This window comes from Passer montanus, unplaced genomic scaffold (genome assembly GCF_014805655.1).
Source record: "Passer montanus isolate IOZ18808 unplaced genomic scaffold, ASM1480565v1 scaffold22, whole genome shotgun sequence".
NCBI lineage: Eukaryota > Metazoa > Chordata > Aves > Passeriformes > Passeridae > Passer > Passer montanus.
In genome coordinates, this window is record NW_024366815.1 from 1136368 (window position 1) to 1153642 (window position 17275).

The window sequence follows — 17275 nt, forward strand, 5'->3', positions numbered from 1 at the left end:
GCTCAGATGATAAAAGGTATCTGAGAATGGAAAACAATTCAGCCCTCAAGCCATTTGAATTAATTTCTGCCTCTAAGCAGGGATATGCACAGTGCAAACTCTTCCATTTCTTCCACTTGAAAGTTTTCACACACACACAAATCTTTTTGTGCTTTCAACAGTGAGAAGGAAAGGGGGGAGGAGAGGTGACACACACACAACATATCTGAAAGCAGAACTTTTCCCAGCATGTCCTGAAAAGTACATTCCAAGAGCAACGCCTGTGTTTCTTTGTTTCTAAAAAGGGCTAAAACTGACTCTTACAAAACATGCACTTTGAAATTTGTCCCTTTACAGCTCACTGTTGTGAGGTGAGTTACTATTGCATGTTGCTAATCAACAGAAAACGTAATGTACCATTAGAAACTGACATTTCTGTTGCCATGTGCCCTGCCATGGGGAAGGTGGTTCCTAGACTTGACATCATGTTATAGCAATAACAGTAAGGACTTAAAAAACCCAACAGGTAATTCTAGGTCTACAACTCTGATGGTGGCTGGTGTGGCCATGGTGCACAAGGTGCATTGACAGCTGAGCAGTGCTCAGCAATGAACCATGTCTGAAACTACATAAAAGCCAACACTCTCAGTGGGAAGGAGTATTTCTGACTAAATGATAGAAAATGGCTGTCTTCTTTTCAAAGTACTTCTGAACCTAGACAAAAGACAGTTGGGGGAAAAAAGTAATTAAAATTGTTCACTTGACTCTTGGAGAAAATGAGGAAAAATAACCTTAACTGCTTTACTGAAAGAACCAGAATGCCCACATGGCTACACTCTGAAGCATGGAGGAGGGCAGTGAAGGATGTGGAACTGTCTTGAGCTCCGGAAAAGGTGGACTGAATTGCCAAAGAAATTTATGACCAGGGCTATTTGCTTCCTGTCTTTGATGTCTATTCTTGGCTCTCCAGGAGCATTATGGCATTCATGAGGTGAAAACATCACTGGAGCCAAGGTCAGCTAAGGCTGATGCAGCCTGCTCCACTGCAGAGCTGAGAAACTCTGAACTGCTTCAAGCCTGCAGACACTCACTGATGTCCTGAATTTACTTCCACTGAATCAGTAAGAGGGGTTTTTTGTCAGTTTAATGTGTGATTGTATTTCTAAGCCAAAAAATGAATCAGAGACCAACCTCCCAGTAAAACATGTTGTCAGGGAGAACACTCTTTATTTTGTCCAGCAGAAATGTTTTCAAAGCATTAGCTACACCTTAATAACTCTCCACCGAAAAACTCCAACAAAATATTTCCAATAATGTGATGGCACATTGCTTAAGAACAAACTGAAAATAGATCAACATGGTTTATTTTCAGAAATTAATTAATACAACTCTTTAATAAACTGAATTCTGGTCACAATCCTCCAAAGTGCTCTCAATCACATTCAGTCACAAGTTTTAGCAAAGACTGAATGTTTTCAGAGCTCAGCTAGGTGTGGTCTTCAATGAAGCACACTAGAGCAGGAACTGGTGTTGGGGGTAGTCACAGACAACTGAGAACACACAAACTGTCCATAAACAGAAGTCTCAGAACTACCAGTGGCCCAGGACAAAGCACCTAGACATCTGACTCTGAAGCTGTGGGTTTCAGGAAACTAAATAACAGATACTTTTGAAGTTCTGCTTCATCTTTGTCCCTTGCAGTAAAGCCTGGGTGTTGAAGTTATGAAGGTAAAAAGGCAGGAAAACTGCCCATAGAACTCTCAGCAAGAGGATTCTGAGGTGAATCAGATATTAAGCTGATCACCATTTAGTTATTTTAATAAATACAAAATTAGGAGAATTTGTCAAACTTTAACAAACAGAGTGTGAAGCCACTAGTTCAATTTCAATTTAACAGGTACAACTGTAAGAATTAGCAATAAATATGGCTACACAGCCAGCCTTTCTTAAATTCAAACACATGGCAAATCTCCCTTTGGTTCAGCCACAGCCAGGATCATACCCTTTGGTCCCAAGCGAGCAAAGCACTTAGAAGCTGAAGCTGAGCATATTTTAAGTGTGTTCTGAAGTGCTGAGCTGAGTCAAGGGTCTTCTTGTGCTTCTCTGTAATACAGATGTATGTTTGTAATACGAGCAATTTGTTGAAGCCAAAAATGTAGGTTTTGAAACCTCTTTTGAGGATCAATTATTATTATTTTGATTAAACATTCCCTTACAGAGTTCGGAGCCTAAACATTGTGGCATTGAGCTAATGCAGATGAACCAGAAAGGAAAAGTGCATTAGCCAGTAAAGACTCTCTCTGCTGAATAATCTAAACTCAAGACAGCTTCTGATCTATGCTCCATGGAAGACTTGGGAACTAATAGCAAGAGGCCTGTGAAAGGCAGCTAAGAAGAGCAAGTTTATTTATGCTATGAAGGAATCTACTTATGTGAAATGTCTTAAATGATCTCCACACTTCCATGGGAAAAACACATACATGTGTATGCATCAATTTGCAAACATTAAAGCCCATTGATCTAAAATGCTCTAAGGTGCACAGAAGGTTCACCTTTCTTGGGAGGTGCTGAGATTCTGGCTAAGCCTAGGTCAGCACCCCACAACAGACACCTCATAGAAACACTTCCTGAGGTCATGATTTAAAACCCTACATAAAGGTTTTAAAGCATTAGAATTAATATTCTTTTTAAAAGTGACCTTTCACTACACTTTTTTTATAGGTATCATAAAATGACATAAAAAATAAACTGTCATAAGAATTTATTGTCCCAGCCAGATCTCCCGTCTTCTGGTGTGACTCAACTGTGCATGGCACAGGAAGAACGCACATTTACACAACTGTCTTGATTCCAACCTAGCCACTGTTTGAGTACTACTTCATACTGCAAAGCAAGTCACAACAAAAATAATTTCCAAAAAGGTCTTATGCTTCAATCATACCCTCTTTTCTCTACACATCTAAAAATTTTCCTCGACTTTTTTATTGTGGCAAAGAAAGAAAAAGAAAGAGTAGTCAAAAGGGTAAAAGAAAGTCAAAATACTGAAAGGCATATTTGCAAAACCAGAAGTAGAACAAAAGTATCTCAAAAAAATCCCAAACTTTAAACATGCCCAGGGAGGGGGGAACTCAACTGCTTGGGGGGGAAAAAAAATCTGGAAACTAATCAGGAAGTCGTTTTTCCTCCCCAAGTCCATATCAGTAAGAATGCTGCTCTAGACTACTTCTGGTGCCCATGAAATAAGGAGAATACTTCAGAAAACTGTCCACTGATCAGTGCTGCTTTGGCTAAAGCACCTTTGTAGAGGTCACACAGGCCCAGACTGGGAAATGGATGCTGGAAATCCATTTCCTGTAGTGGAGCTGCCCTGACAGTCAGGAAGGTTTGCTCTCTGGCTATCCAGGACATAGGACAGTATATCACAAGGGCAGGTGATGAACCCTCCATATGCTAGGAATAAATTTAAATGTAAGGGGAAAACCCATGTCCAACAACAAATAAAAGGTGGCAGAAAGCAGACACAGCGAGTTCTATCTGGAAACTAATCAGTAAGAATGCTGCTCTAGACTACTTCTGGTGCCCATGAAATAAGGAGAATACTTCAGAAAACTGTCCACTGATCGGTGCTGCTTTGGCTAAAGCACCTTTGTAGAGGTCACACAGGCCCAGACTGGGAAATGGATGCTGGAAATCCATTTCCTGTAGTGGAGCTGCCCTGACAGTCAGGAAGCTTTGCTCTCTGGCTACCCGGGACATAGGACAGTATATCACAAGGGCAGGTGATGAACCCTCCATATGCTAGGAATAAATTTAAATGTAAGGGGAAAACCCATGTCCAACAACAAATAAAAGGTGGCAGAAAGCAGACACAGCGAGTTCTTGCTATTCACTCCCAGGTATCCCAAAGTGGTTTCTCAGAGTTGGTAGCCTGGCCAACTGACTTTCAGGGCCTAGAAGTTTTGTATAAATCAGGCTTCAGAGCCAGATTTGAGATTAACTTTCAAGTTTGGCTAGAACTGCTCAGACCAGAAAGCTCTGCTTATGAAATCAGAATAGAATAAACCAAAATATTTAACAGACTCTTAGAATCAGAGTCATAGCTCTGTTTTCCCACTGACAACACTTTTGTGGATCTTCTTCACCACATTTGCAGTAAGTACAGTTAATTTCCATTTGTTGACTAGAAAGTGCAAAGCTCTCCTTTGTCTAGTATAAAATAACCTGTCAGTAGCTAATTCAACACAGATTCAGTTTTTCTCCTGGTACAATAAATGGCAGAATTTCCAGGGTACTGATGGCAGCAGGATTAAAGTCAGCCTCAAAGAGTGTTTTAACACATGATTCCTGAAGGTAGTTCCATGGGTGTTTAATTGTATACACATGGATGGTTAACTCTCACTGACTTCTATAGGACTCTTTAACATGTGAAAAATGCATTATTTACAGCATCAGGGTGATCATCACAGAGACAATTCAATAACTGCATTTGTGTTTTTTGAGTAACTATTTGAATGTTGCATAAGACTGGAGAAAAAAGTTGGGAAAAAATTCTATTACCATCCACAAAGTCATTTCTCCTCCCCTAAATACTGGTTCTGAAATGTATTTACAGCTGTTGACTTTCCCTGCATATTACTCCTATCATACAAAATATGTCTTCAAAACATCCTCTTCCTTAATTTTTAATCCTACCAAAGCAAAAATAGATACTTTAATAGAAAAATACAAGATTAAAAATATCCTAAAAAATAAAATGGCTGCATGGAATGTCATTTTTATACACAAAAAAAATCCCCTTTTGAATTGCATCAGCTATACAAACACTTTCATATTTACAGTTATGGATGCAGTCCTGTGCTCACTGAAGTTAATGGGATTTTGCCATTGACTTCACTAGAAACAGGAGCAGGCTTGACACGGACTACATCTGCCCCTCTGAAAAGTCATGGCAGTGGAAAGAAGAGTGTGGCAAAGCACATATAAGACTGAGGAATTAATCAGTCCTCTCCAGAGATCTGATTGTCTTCTCCGTCTCTATTTCACATGTGTGAAACTCCTCATCCTTCACTGGAGTTTTTCCTAAGTCCCACCAGCTAAGAGGGACAAAAAGTGCTTTGGATTGTGACACCACACAAACAAGGAAAGAATGGTTTGTGTGTTTCCACCTGCCTGACTTTCTCAGAGGAATTAGAACGAAGTGCCAGTTCTCTCCCAGAACTAAGGCCCGTACACCAACTTTCATATCCCCTGTTATCAATGTCAGTGATTCAGTGATGTAGGATCATACCCCAAACCAATCCCTTTTTTCCTTTTGACAGCAACCAGCACCTGTGTCTCTGAAACCATATTTGATACCCATGGGTGAGATACAAATATGGAAGGAGGTGGTAGAAGCTAAAAAAAAAAACAAAAACAAAAAAGGAACAAAATGAGGCATTCCCCATCAACTAAACCAACATCTGCTAGCCTTAATATATGCCTTAGGAAATACTGTTTTTACATATTAAGTACATCCTATAACATCAAACTGCATAATTTTCTTTTCTCATGAGATGAAAGGCCATGCGGCATAACGCGATTAGTAAATCATTCCTGAGCTTCTGAAAGAAATTAAGACAAAATTACTGCTTAAAGAGTGAGTTCTTCAAGAGCTTCTTCTTTTTACACTGATGTCTTTGGTTGTATCCTTTTCTCTAATTCTTTCTTTTCCCTAGGAAGAATGGGATTCCTTTTCATCTTCTTCTTTATGCAGCAGAAAAATGAGATCTAATGGAGTCTTCACGTAACTGCCGATGTTTCCCCATGTTACAGTCCTCCTGTTGAGTTCGTCTCTCAATAGTTATTCTGTATTTCTTTCTGCATGAAAGGAGAGGAACAGAATGAGAAATGCCTCTCCAACTACAGGCTAACAGACTTCCCCTATGAAGAATGCCTGTAGGGGACAGCTGGGTGCCATTTGAAAAATGAAACGTGGCAGAATGTGAAACCCTGGTCAAAGATTAAAGTAGTTTGCCTCAGAACATTTTACCCAGGCTCAAGAATGCCTGTTAATTTCTACATGGCAGTCTCAAAGCACTAAGGCACGGACATTTGCTTCTTTGAAAATTTCTGATCTAAGTGATTAGGAGTTTTTGTGAAGTGTCATGTGAACTGTGTTACTTCACTGCTTTATATTGATCAAAGCCAATTTTCTTTTCAGTATGCTGGGTGGGAGGGAACTTTCTGCAGAGTTCAAACAACAGCTCTGACTATTCAGCTGCGTTTCTCACTGAAACTATGTATTAACTAACTAATCTTCCCATTTCCCTCTGAGAAAGCGACTATGTTTGTAATGTCAGAGGAGGTAACATGATGAATTAAGAAGAGGGATGTAGAAGACAGATAAGAAATAAACACAAATGCTCGTGTATCAGACACAGCTCTTCCTGTGTGTCTTCCTCTAGGGCCTTTTGAAGAATTCTGCTGTACTTTGTATGTCAAACCCTCTGACTGCCTTTTAGTTTTCCCTTTAGTACCCAAATCTCCCCGCAAAAACCATCAGATGATTCACATTTACTTTTTATACGTTTCGGCTTCTCCTCAGTTTCAGGACAAATTTTTCAGAAAGGCATTAGTCCAGCCCCAAGTGCTTGCTGAGGAGATGCATGGCAAAAACCTTGTATGCCAAGGAAAGCCCTGTTCCACCAGCACAGGTAGCAGGAGTCACATGTAGGTATGCAGCAGTGGAAGAAAGATTTTTACAACACCAAGGTTTTGATTCAAGCAACATGGCTGAATAGAAAGGGGCAATCTAGAAGTTCTGAAAATACTCCCTCAGTACTTGTGTCTGTATCAGTAAGCTCCAAAATAACTTGAAATACCTGTGTTAATTTTTTTATGTCTTTTCGAGTCAGACGCTTACATGGGTCAGAGCATGCACAGCAGTAGCTCTTGCACAAGGACCAGTCCAGACTTTAGATATACAGGTGTTTAAATTAAAATCTGGTCAAAGTTATGCATCAGAACTACTCCCCAGACCCTTTAACTTTTGCATGCACACTCAAAACTGTATTTGTATACTCATTTGTGACAATTACATATCCAAATGAAAGGTAATTGTAAGGGTGTATTTACAGTTTAAAAGCTACAGAAGCTGCAAGTACAAATTACTTCAGGCACATAAATGCTAAACGAACATTTTCTGAAAATCTGACCCATGCACCCTGATTTGTTAGGTTTCAAATATTTATTCTCGTGGTGGAATAAGGAGGTTGTCCCTGCTCCTGCTTTAAGCAATTGCAATCAGATCTCCAGAGTGAAATTCACCCACAGGTCTACAGACATCTCCAACATATCCATCTGACAGCACCTGCAGGTTGCTTCAGAAAACACAGAAACAGGCCTCTTCTAAGAGACCTGGTTTAGCTTTTACATGAAGATGACATGAACTGCACAGACGAAAAGTGCTCATTTCTCCCCTCTGACCATACATAAAAAGAATGGGTTTTGAGCTCAGGTGTATTACATCTACTTCTACAGTTATCCACCTTTGGTCACATGGATTTCCAATCCAAATCTTTGTGTCAGATGAGTTTAAGGAGTTTAAATTCTGTTCTTACAGTGGTATTTTTCATAGCTTTATACCACACCAGGATATTTATTCTTTTATTTCTTGTCCTTACACACCCGTCCCTACACACCAATTCCTTCCCAACAACCCACACCTAACAACTGTCCTCTCTGGTTGAGAACCTGTGTAAGATGCAAGAATCTCTGATGACATAACATATAAAGACAGATTTTTATTCTCTTTTTCTTTTAAAGGTAGTCTTTATTCAGTCTAAGACAACTTAATTGTATATCAAAATCCAAAAAACACACTGAACATACACAAGAATAAAATCACCCTGCAGAATTTCAGTTGCAAGTACCTGATTAATAAGCTTGGTTCTTTGAAACCCTGAAATGTCCTGATGAATTGAAGCAAGATTTGCTTGTTTTATTTTGTTAACATTTTTTATAAACAGTTGTTTTTTAATTGACAGAATTATTTGATTCTTGTATGCAGAGTTAATTCTATTCTCCTATCTGGCTTTTCAATAGTAGGAGGATAAATTACTGTATACATAAGGTGCTGAAAATGTATAACTAATTTATTCCATCAGTAGAGGATCAATTTATCAAGACTTTACATTTGCTGACTAACAGTCTAAGAATTATTTAACTTAAACACGAATAAAACACTGATCACCCTGCACTGACCTCAGCTTATTAAGTTAAATGCACAGCTCTGGAATCCAAATGCTCTCTTACACCAAAACAGAAATCTCTTTCTGTTCTGCAGTACAATTCCTTTCAATACCAGGCAAATGATATAAATCTCTTGCAGATCACAGCCTGCACAACTGTGCTGGCATGGAGCAGCAAACAAAGGCAGCTTTCAAGGCCAGGGCACTTTACTAAAGCAACTGTGAATGTCTGGAACTCACTGGAATTACTTCCATGAGTAACATCACTTAGGGTGTAAGTAGTTACAGGATGAATACCCAAGTCAGTAAAATTATTTGAATAAACACAAAATGACAATCAAAGTGTGTTCAGTGTCTCTGGTGAAAATGTTACCACACACTATTATGATGTCTCTGTGTCTCACATCAAGAATGTTCTCCAGAAGCTGACAAGTCTGGATGACAAATAAAAAGTTTACAGAACTTTCAATGAATTGGACTAACCTGAAGAAGTAAAAAGCCATTAGCAATCCTGCTCCAAGCAAGGCGCCCACAACTATTCCTGTAACTGCTGATTCTCCTAGACCACCTGCTTGAAAAGGGGAAAAAGAAACAATCAGGGTTTATATTAAGAACTATCTGCACTCATGTATTGGAAAACACACACAATTAGGAAATTGGTGACAAACACTAGATAATAACTAAAGCCTTTTAGAGCTCAGAACTCCATGGGAACCTGTGTCTGCATGTTTACTTTTTGTCCTTGCTTTCCTTGGGGCTGAAAAAGCCCCCAAATCAGTACCAGATGAAGGCACAATTCTGGAGATGTGATACAAGGGAATATTGTTAGGTAACTGGCTAGGACAGCTTGGTTTGAATCATAACATTGACCATGGTTACATGATGCACATAATGGGCATCGGCACTGAATATGCCTTGAAGTCACTGTAACAGAAACAAGCTCATTTTACCTAGATTAGAAGCATAATCCCCAATCACCCAGGTTTATTAAAATGACTATGATTATCCAACAGGTCCTCAATTTTTTCTAATTTCCTGAAGATATGTTGTTTCAAGTTAAAGCCATATGACTTTTGACTTGCTTCAAACCTCAACAGAGGCAGAACAGAAACACAGTGGCTGAAGGGGAGCCCAAAAAGGGACTGTCTCTGGGAAGTTCAGGGAAGAACAATGGCATTTTCATGTGCATGTAGTCTACTCCCACTTCCATTCCCACCTGGGTTTGTGGAAAGGAACAGAGAAGGCAATCAAACTGCTCCCTCCTTTTCCTTCATCCTTGACCCTTTGAGGGGATTTTGTCTGTACAAAAGGAGGAAGGTGCACAGCTACACCACACTGAAGCAGATAAATCTGCATTCACACCAGTTTTTCAAGGGTTCAAGAATTATCAGGCTGGAGTTACCTTTTCACTGCAGGACTAGAAATTTGTCTCCTGTGAAAAGTTAAGACCACCTTTTGTCACTGAAGCATCAGTATCCTCCTACCCCAATCTCCCTGTGGTGTCCTACTCACTACAACACAGTCTGTGATGTCAAGTGTGCTGGAAAGAATGGACACCTGCCCTTTGGAGAGTAGTCTCAGCCTTCTGAATTCACAGATGTCACCGCATTCAACTGTCATCACTTCTCCTCGGCCTACTGAGCCCCTCACAGTGCCTTCTCATACCACTGAAAATCATTCTGCACTGGGAGAACGCTGCTCCCACTGGCACAGCTGCCAGTTATCAGTGTGATTATTCTCTGCTGGGGTTTCAGTTACATCCCTCTTTCTGGCTAAAAGGCTCCTGCAAAGACCTAAGGCCTCCAGGGCTCTGGCCTGTGCATGATTACTGTTATGTTTAAATTCAGGGAAGTGATTCAGACCATGTACTACCCACGGCTGTCAGACCTTAACCTCCCAAGCAGTTGGGAGAGAGAGAGAGCCAGTCACCACGTCTCAGTTGTACAACTGTGCTGAACAATTTAATATGGCCCATTAAGTTGCAGAAACTCATGGATTCTCCTCTTTGGAGCTGGTGCAGAGGCATTAAGTCACTAAACTTACATGATTTACACGGTGTATTGTTCGTGTGCTCTGAAACTCTGCTTTCATCTAGGCGCAGCCTGCCGTGGTTCCACGGGTATTTCACATTCGATCGGATTTCAAACCGCCCCTGCTTTCCATAGTAGTCCCCGATCACCTATGCAAAACAAGAAAGGGATGAAAAGATCTTCCTATCAGTTTGAAACAAACAGGAGAGAAGCATCACTCACTCGACTGCTGCGGCATGATGTTGAATGTCAGAGAAGAGGGCTGAAGGGGTCTGTGGGAGGTTATGTAGTTCGTGCCCTGCCCTCGGGCAGAATCAGCTGAACAAAAGCATTCCTGACAGATGTTTATCTAATCTGTTCATGAAAGCCTTCAGAGATGGAGACTTGACAATTTCTGCACCAATTATTCTGGAACTTAGCTAGCCTTACTGTCAGTTGTTTTCCCTAGCATGTAAAATAAAATTCTTTTTTTTGTAATTATCCATCACTTGTTACCAAATTGTCAGTGGTCATAGAAACCCTTCCTTTCTGAAACACTGCTTTTCATAATCACAGGCTTTTATCCGATTCTGCCCTCAGGCTTCTCTTCTATATAAATCCAGTTTACACTAGCTTTTTAACCTTCTGAATAGTTCTCCTACTCTCCCTGGGCTTTTGTTAATTTGCTCCATAGTGAGTTGAGTGCTCAGGATTGTCACCCAGCTTCAGCCCAGAGTCCTGACTGGGCATGAACAGACCCAGAGCAGCCCTGCCCAGAAGGACTTGGGGGTGCTAGTGGGTGAGAGGCTGGATTTTTTCATACCAATTCTTGGTATGAATTCAGAATTTCAGTCCTGTCTTCAGCAGTTTAAAGATAACTTATGTGGAATCTACTGTAGCAATATGCCTGAAAACACCTATGTACAGCAGCAGGACCATATACTGTGACAGTGAAGTGGTCAGAAGCAATAGCAGAACCACATCAATAGATCTATTTGTCCTCCCACAGATAAAACCCAGATATTAATACACTAGGTTTAAAATTCATGCATACCCTCTTCAAATCTTTCACCTGAATTTCATTTTGAAGCCAATGACTTTAAAGAATGTTTCCTCTGGTTAAATACACAAAGGTATATTTTAGTCTAAATAAAGACACTTCTTTCTCTTGCAGTTGAAACTGGGATATAAATCTTTTGAAGAATGAATGTGTTCAACATTTGTCCAAAAATTAAGGCAAATCGAGTAAACTGGAAAAAATAGAGACTATTCACAGGCACCAGATTATTTATTAAGAGATTGTTTAATTTATCAAGCAGGAGTGAGTGAGTCCTCTACGAGCACAACTTACTGAATAAGAAAATAAGCAGAATGGGTTCAGAACAAAAAGCTGTAAGCAGGAGCCACATGGATTCAGATCAGAAGTAGGATATAGATTTTTCAAGAGCAGGAGTGGTTGATCTGTGGAACAAATACTGAGGGCACCAGCAACAAAGTCCCTGTCCTTTCAGTGTCTCCAAACCGAAAATAAATGCCTGTTACAACATGAGCTTTAGTCACATGTAAACTACAGGTCTCCATAAAGGTTAAGAAACCTGCCCTTGTCTAATATAGCATAGGTCAAACAAGGAAATCCAGGTTTTCCTCTAGCTTTAAACTCTGTGAATAGACCTGGGAAAACAGCTCTGCCCAAACACCCATCTGTCTGTCACAGTTCAGCTGAGAAACATTCTCATACACAGAAAAAAATCATCCAGATGAATAGAACAAGTTGTCAAAGAAACAATATTTTTAGAGTGAGGCATGTAGGTAGAAATTATATGGCAGACAAAAGTAGTAAGCAATCACGTGTAAAATGTTAATTGCATATATATTTATGTACCTAATACAGCAGAGGGAAATTCCACAATAAGCTAAAAGAATAAATGGAACATTAAAAAAAAATAGTTTAAATTGCAAGTGAAAGAGCAACAGAAGGAATGGTAAGAGAGGGAAATTAAATTGATAAATGTGACAAAAGGCTACTGGGCTGAACAAACAGAACACAAATTGTTCATACCAAAGTTATCCCAACCATTTTGTACTCCTACTGCCCCTGGGAGTGTCTGCAGTTTACTGCAGCGCCTGCAGTGTAGTTTTTATATCACTTTTACACATTACAACACACAAGACATCCTCAGACTTTTAAAAGGGCTCCTTGATTTTTTTCTCTGCTGCAGTACCAAGAACAATATAATCTCACTGGACTCAAAACCACACATTGAAATGTTCAGCTCAGATATTGCTACGTTTTGTTTGAGCTTGTTGAAATTAGGTAGACCAGCAAAGCTGAGACTGATGCTGATTTTGCAACTAACAAAAGCATCCTCTGCAGCTGGACTTAGGGCACTGCATGTATTAATAAACTCAGCCCAGACATGCTATTCTCTGTGTGCAGCTGGTGCTGTTTCTCACAGACTTTTTCACAGTCCATCTCTTCCAATCCCTCTACATTTAGTGGAAAAACCTATCTGGTACATATGGAGCCATCTGATTAATATGTTTCTTAAACGCTGAAAAGAAGGCAAGTCAGGAATGTCTGCCTGACAAACAAGGCCAGGCAAAGTCTGCACTCCTGCTTGTGGCCGACCACAGAGTAAGATTCAAATACCTGTACTTCTGTGTTAAAACATCAGGACAATTTGTGCATCACTGTTGCTGTAAGATTAATCTTTCTTTCCAACAACGAATAAAAAGTCTTGCTCATTTTTAAACAATGATTTCCCTATTCAAAATTAGCGGTGCTTAGCCAGCTTGTGAGAATCCACTCTTTAGTTAAAGCCTAGCATGATGTGAAGCTGTATTGTTAAAGAAAAGAAGGAAGTTAAAAAAACTTGTTATAACTACTTCAAGATAGCTATTTTACAGAAAGGATTTGGTCTTTAAGTTGATAAGATTAAACCTCCAAGTAAAGAGATGATATCATGTTACTTTACACTGAATTACTAATTCATCAGTGGCCAATTGCAATCACGTTTGTTTCCTTACCTCCTGTGTGCCTGCCTCCGGGTCCGTCATTCCAATCACAGAGAAATCCCCATATCTGTCTCCATTGGCATCAATGGACACCTGCCCTGCAATGCCTAAAGAATGGCATGTGAGGAATCAGAAGATTAATTAGTTAAAATACTGAGCCGTTCCAAGCAAAACATGAAAACAGTGGACAGGTTTTTGCAGACCGATAGGACAGGAAATCTCATCAGTCTCCCTGCATTTTTGTTGGCATTCCAGAAGAAATTGTAATTTCATCTCGGTGTCTGCATTCCTGAATTCTTAACATTTCTCCTTTTTAAATATTAAACGTGTGAAACTGGTGAATATGCGAGAAAAATCTAATGCAAAAATGAGCATGTAAGACTAAAACACAGATACATTTAATGTGAATTATTTACAGAGAGCCTAATCCTGAAATATCTGATGACGCCTCATTAAAGAGAGTCCAGTTCATGTGGACACAGAGGCAGAGATATAGGCTGAAAGGCCTGCTGCACCCATATAACCAGTCCAATGCTGATTCCACCCAATGGAATACTGGAGATGGCATGGACAAGGGGCATCACATGCACTACAAATGCATTAAGCCCTGCATTCACATACTTAAGATTAACTACATAATACTTGCAGTTTGGTTTATATTCTTAGAGCCCCATTCCACTTCCCTGTTTTACAATTTCTAGAAAACTTTGGTGAAACTGGGACTCGTTGATTCATAGGATATGTCAAGTTTGAAGGGCCTTTGAAGATCTTGAGCCCAACCTCCAGCTCAGAGCAGAGTCACCCAGGATAATGCTCAAGGTTTTATCTGCTCTGCAAAATCTCCAAAGATGGACACTGCACAGCCTCACTGGGGAAACTTGTTTGATCTGTCATGGGAAATTAACACATCCTTGGATTCAATCTAAACTTCTTTTTAAACATATGTCTGTCCTTGTGTGCAAAAAACTTGGCTTCAAATTCTCAAGGTATATGTCAAACAGGTTCTTAAAATCTACCACACAATACTAATTAACTATGGTGAAGACATCTTAAGACTGCTGATGCACTTTTTCACCTCAGATATTCTCAAATGATCCTCCACTGCCTGACACCAAACACAGCCAATTACACCCATGCAAGGCAAACAGGCATCATTGTACATTCATGTTACACCAACCACATGCCTAGACCAGGCAGAAAGCCCTGGAGATTCAGGCTCTCAGTGACAGTCAATCAGAAAAGACAGGTCAGATATTCAGAGTATAAATTTCTCCCAACATGCCTAGTGATAGTGAGTGTGCAACAGACTTAACACACCTCCATTTATTCTGTATCTGTTCAGATTTAGTGATGACAGCAGTATTTCAGCTCACTGTGGTTTTCAAAACATGTAGTGGTAATCAAAGATTATTGCCAAACACCTATTTCATTACAGCAACACAGTAACCAAGCCGCTGTCAATTCAACTACTGCAGGGAAATCAAATGGGTGTAACAAGCACTTGGCTGTGAGACATTGAAAGAAGAGGCCACTGAAGAACTGTGATGTCCCTGCTTACACATCAATTTGGATTCTGGATCTGACAGGAGGCACTAACTGGAACAGATGCTTTTGTGACCTAAGACAACCATAATTCAGTTTTTGCGAAGAGGTATCAAAATTGAAACCTAGAGTTCCTACGGGATTTTTTTTCAGTCATAAAAGATTAATTTCTCAATTTTTCATCTCAATCAGAAATATGAATTTTAAAAGTTGCCATTTCCTGTGATTTCCTTAAGAAATGGAGGTAGGAAATTTTGAAACTACCTTAATGAAGAATTGCATTTGCATGAAGGTGGGATTATTTTATCTCAACTTTCTGGAGTTTTTTTATGTGAGATAGCTACATACAAAAAATTTTGCTACTTTTTCAGAGGAAATGCCCATGACTAGCAAATATTCTCCACCAGATGTGACCTGAAGCTGTACCATGCTCTCTTTAGCAACTCAATCGCTAAGAAATCCTTTGATCACCCCATCCTTATCCTTTCCTAAGCCCATAATGTCTGTGCAGCTGTGACAGGCAGATGGAATTCTGCAGGAAGCAGCATCTACATTCTGTTGGGAGTCCTGATAAATCAGAGCAGTCTGTAAAATGAGGTACCAAGACAATCAGATGTTAAATATGTCAGAAGTTAAAAGAATGTCATTAGGGAAACTGGAGTTCTCATTATCAAGGCCTGCAAAAGTCAAAAGGAATTACAAAGCTTCAGTCCTGCAGCAGAACCTGATGGGTGTCCATGAGCCATACTCTGTGATGCTGCATCCACTGCAAAGAGGGGCTCACAGGCAGAATAAAGTGATGGGATCTTCATTAAGGGACTGGATTGTAAGACACTGAGTTAAAGGCCTCTTTCAACATAAATTTTATTGTCCAGCAAAGTACTGCCACAGTGAGGAAAAGGCATATGACTTACAAGAATTTTTTACCAGCTGCACCCTCAGCTGTAGCCCAACTCAGCTACATTTTCAGAACAGGTGGAACAGGTCAGCTACCAGCAACACTCTGGTTTTCACAAATGGGGAAAGAGAACATTGTTTCCTCCTGCCAGGTTTTACAAGCAAGGTGTGAGAATCAACCATGTAGCCCAGGTGGAGCACATGGTACTACAAAGGATGCATGGGCACACCAGTTGGTGGCTTCCTGGAGCACAGGAACAGGAGCAAACACAGGCTGATCTGGGGCATCTGCTCCTGCACAGCACAAACAAAGAGGCAAATCCTTAGACACCAGACTCCCTCCCTTTTAAAACAGAGCGTTTTGGGGAGCCACAGACATGAAGAGATATAGTAGGATGCCAACCACAATGTACAGATGGTGCAGGGCTGCTTATGGGACGATTGCAATCAGCATAATTTAAAGCAATCCCTTGTTTTAAAGTGCTTAAGTGCTCCCTTAAGCTGCCCTGAGTATTCTTTTGCCTCATGTTCACATCACAATTTGAGAACAGAAAATTGGTTTGGAGCTTCTGCCCTTCTTGCCTCCCTACTGCGTCCAATATGTTCTTAGATCTGAGAACCTGGCTTCTGGGGTTTTTCTTACACATTCAGATGAATCATTCACTTTTTATCTAGGGGAAATGTTTCCTTCTCTCAGGCATTTCCAGAAGAAATCTTGCCAGTCCTACATCAAATGATTGGACTATCATACGAGATGGATGGAAGTATTTTAAGAGACGACAGATGAAACCAATACTCTTCAGTTTCTCTATTACAATTCTTACCTGGCAAAAGCATCTGCATTGCCTTGCATCAGCAAGGTGACACACAAGTGCCAGCTGCACTGCAGAATTGCAGCCTTGAGGATTAGGCACAGAAAGGCACAGTAGTGTTCAGCTGCTGCCTCTGAGACAATACACATAGCTCCTGAAAGGAGGCTGGGGGAAATCCTTCTAGGGCCCAAAGGAATCCCATTGAGAAACACAAAATAGCCCCAACCCTGGCACCTGCTTGCTTCTATCCATTCCCAGGCTTTCAAGATAAAAAAGTGAAATGGAAAAAATGAGGCAATCTGAGAGCTGATAGATGAACATGAGCAAAGCGAGCAGCTGTAATCTTTTCAAAAACAAAAAAGGAGCCTGAGAAAATTATTGGTATTTCTTTAAAACATCAGTGAAGGTCATGAAATTGTTAAGAGTTTTTTGAAGTGAGTCAAGACCTTGACAGTTGATGCAAAAAATAAGACTGGTGAGATTTGTGAACCAGCCTTTAAGATGCACATGGTTTCATATGTTTGCCTTCCTCTCTCTTAGGAGTGAAATAAGCATGGGTCCTTACTTTGCACAGAACAAAAACCTGAAGTTTTTTGACCCTGAAAGCTGGAATTCCATACTAACTCTTACCTTCATATGTTCTGTTCCGTGTTTGCTGAACAATTTTTTCCCCATCTTTCTTACTGAAACCAATCTTCAGGACTTCCTGTAAAGCTAGAGCATAAAGAAGAATAGCATCATGGAATCCTTCCACAAACATGTTCACCTAAAAAGAAAGAAGAAAAAAAACCAA

At 40.1% G+C, this 17275-nt stretch overlaps 1 protein-coding gene across 2 annotated transcripts in view; it reads right to left on the minus strand.

Moving 5' to 3' along the window:
* Positions 1 to 3517: 3517 nt before the first annotated feature.
* NPR3 (natriuretic peptide receptor 3) overlaps positions 3518 to 17275 on the minus strand; it is a 40030-nt gene continuing 26272 nt past the window's right edge. The window contains exons 4-8 of one of the 2 annotated variants that reach the window (XM_039709805.1): positions 17113 to 17248; positions 13244 to 13338; positions 10251 to 10386; positions 8691 to 8775; positions 3518 to 5835 (exon numbers count right to left, since the gene is read on the minus strand). In XM_039709805.1, coding sequence (XP_039565739.1) covers positions 5724 to 5835; positions 8691 to 8775; positions 10251 to 10386; positions 13244 to 13338; positions 17113 to 17248 — 564 coding nt within the window. In that variant the 3' untranslated portion in view covers positions 3518 to 5723. Of the gene's footprint in view, positions 5836 to 8690; positions 8779 to 10250; positions 10387 to 13243; positions 13339 to 17112; positions 17249 to 17275 lie in introns of both variants that reach the window. The other variant, XM_039709804.1, reaches the window with a different exon arrangement.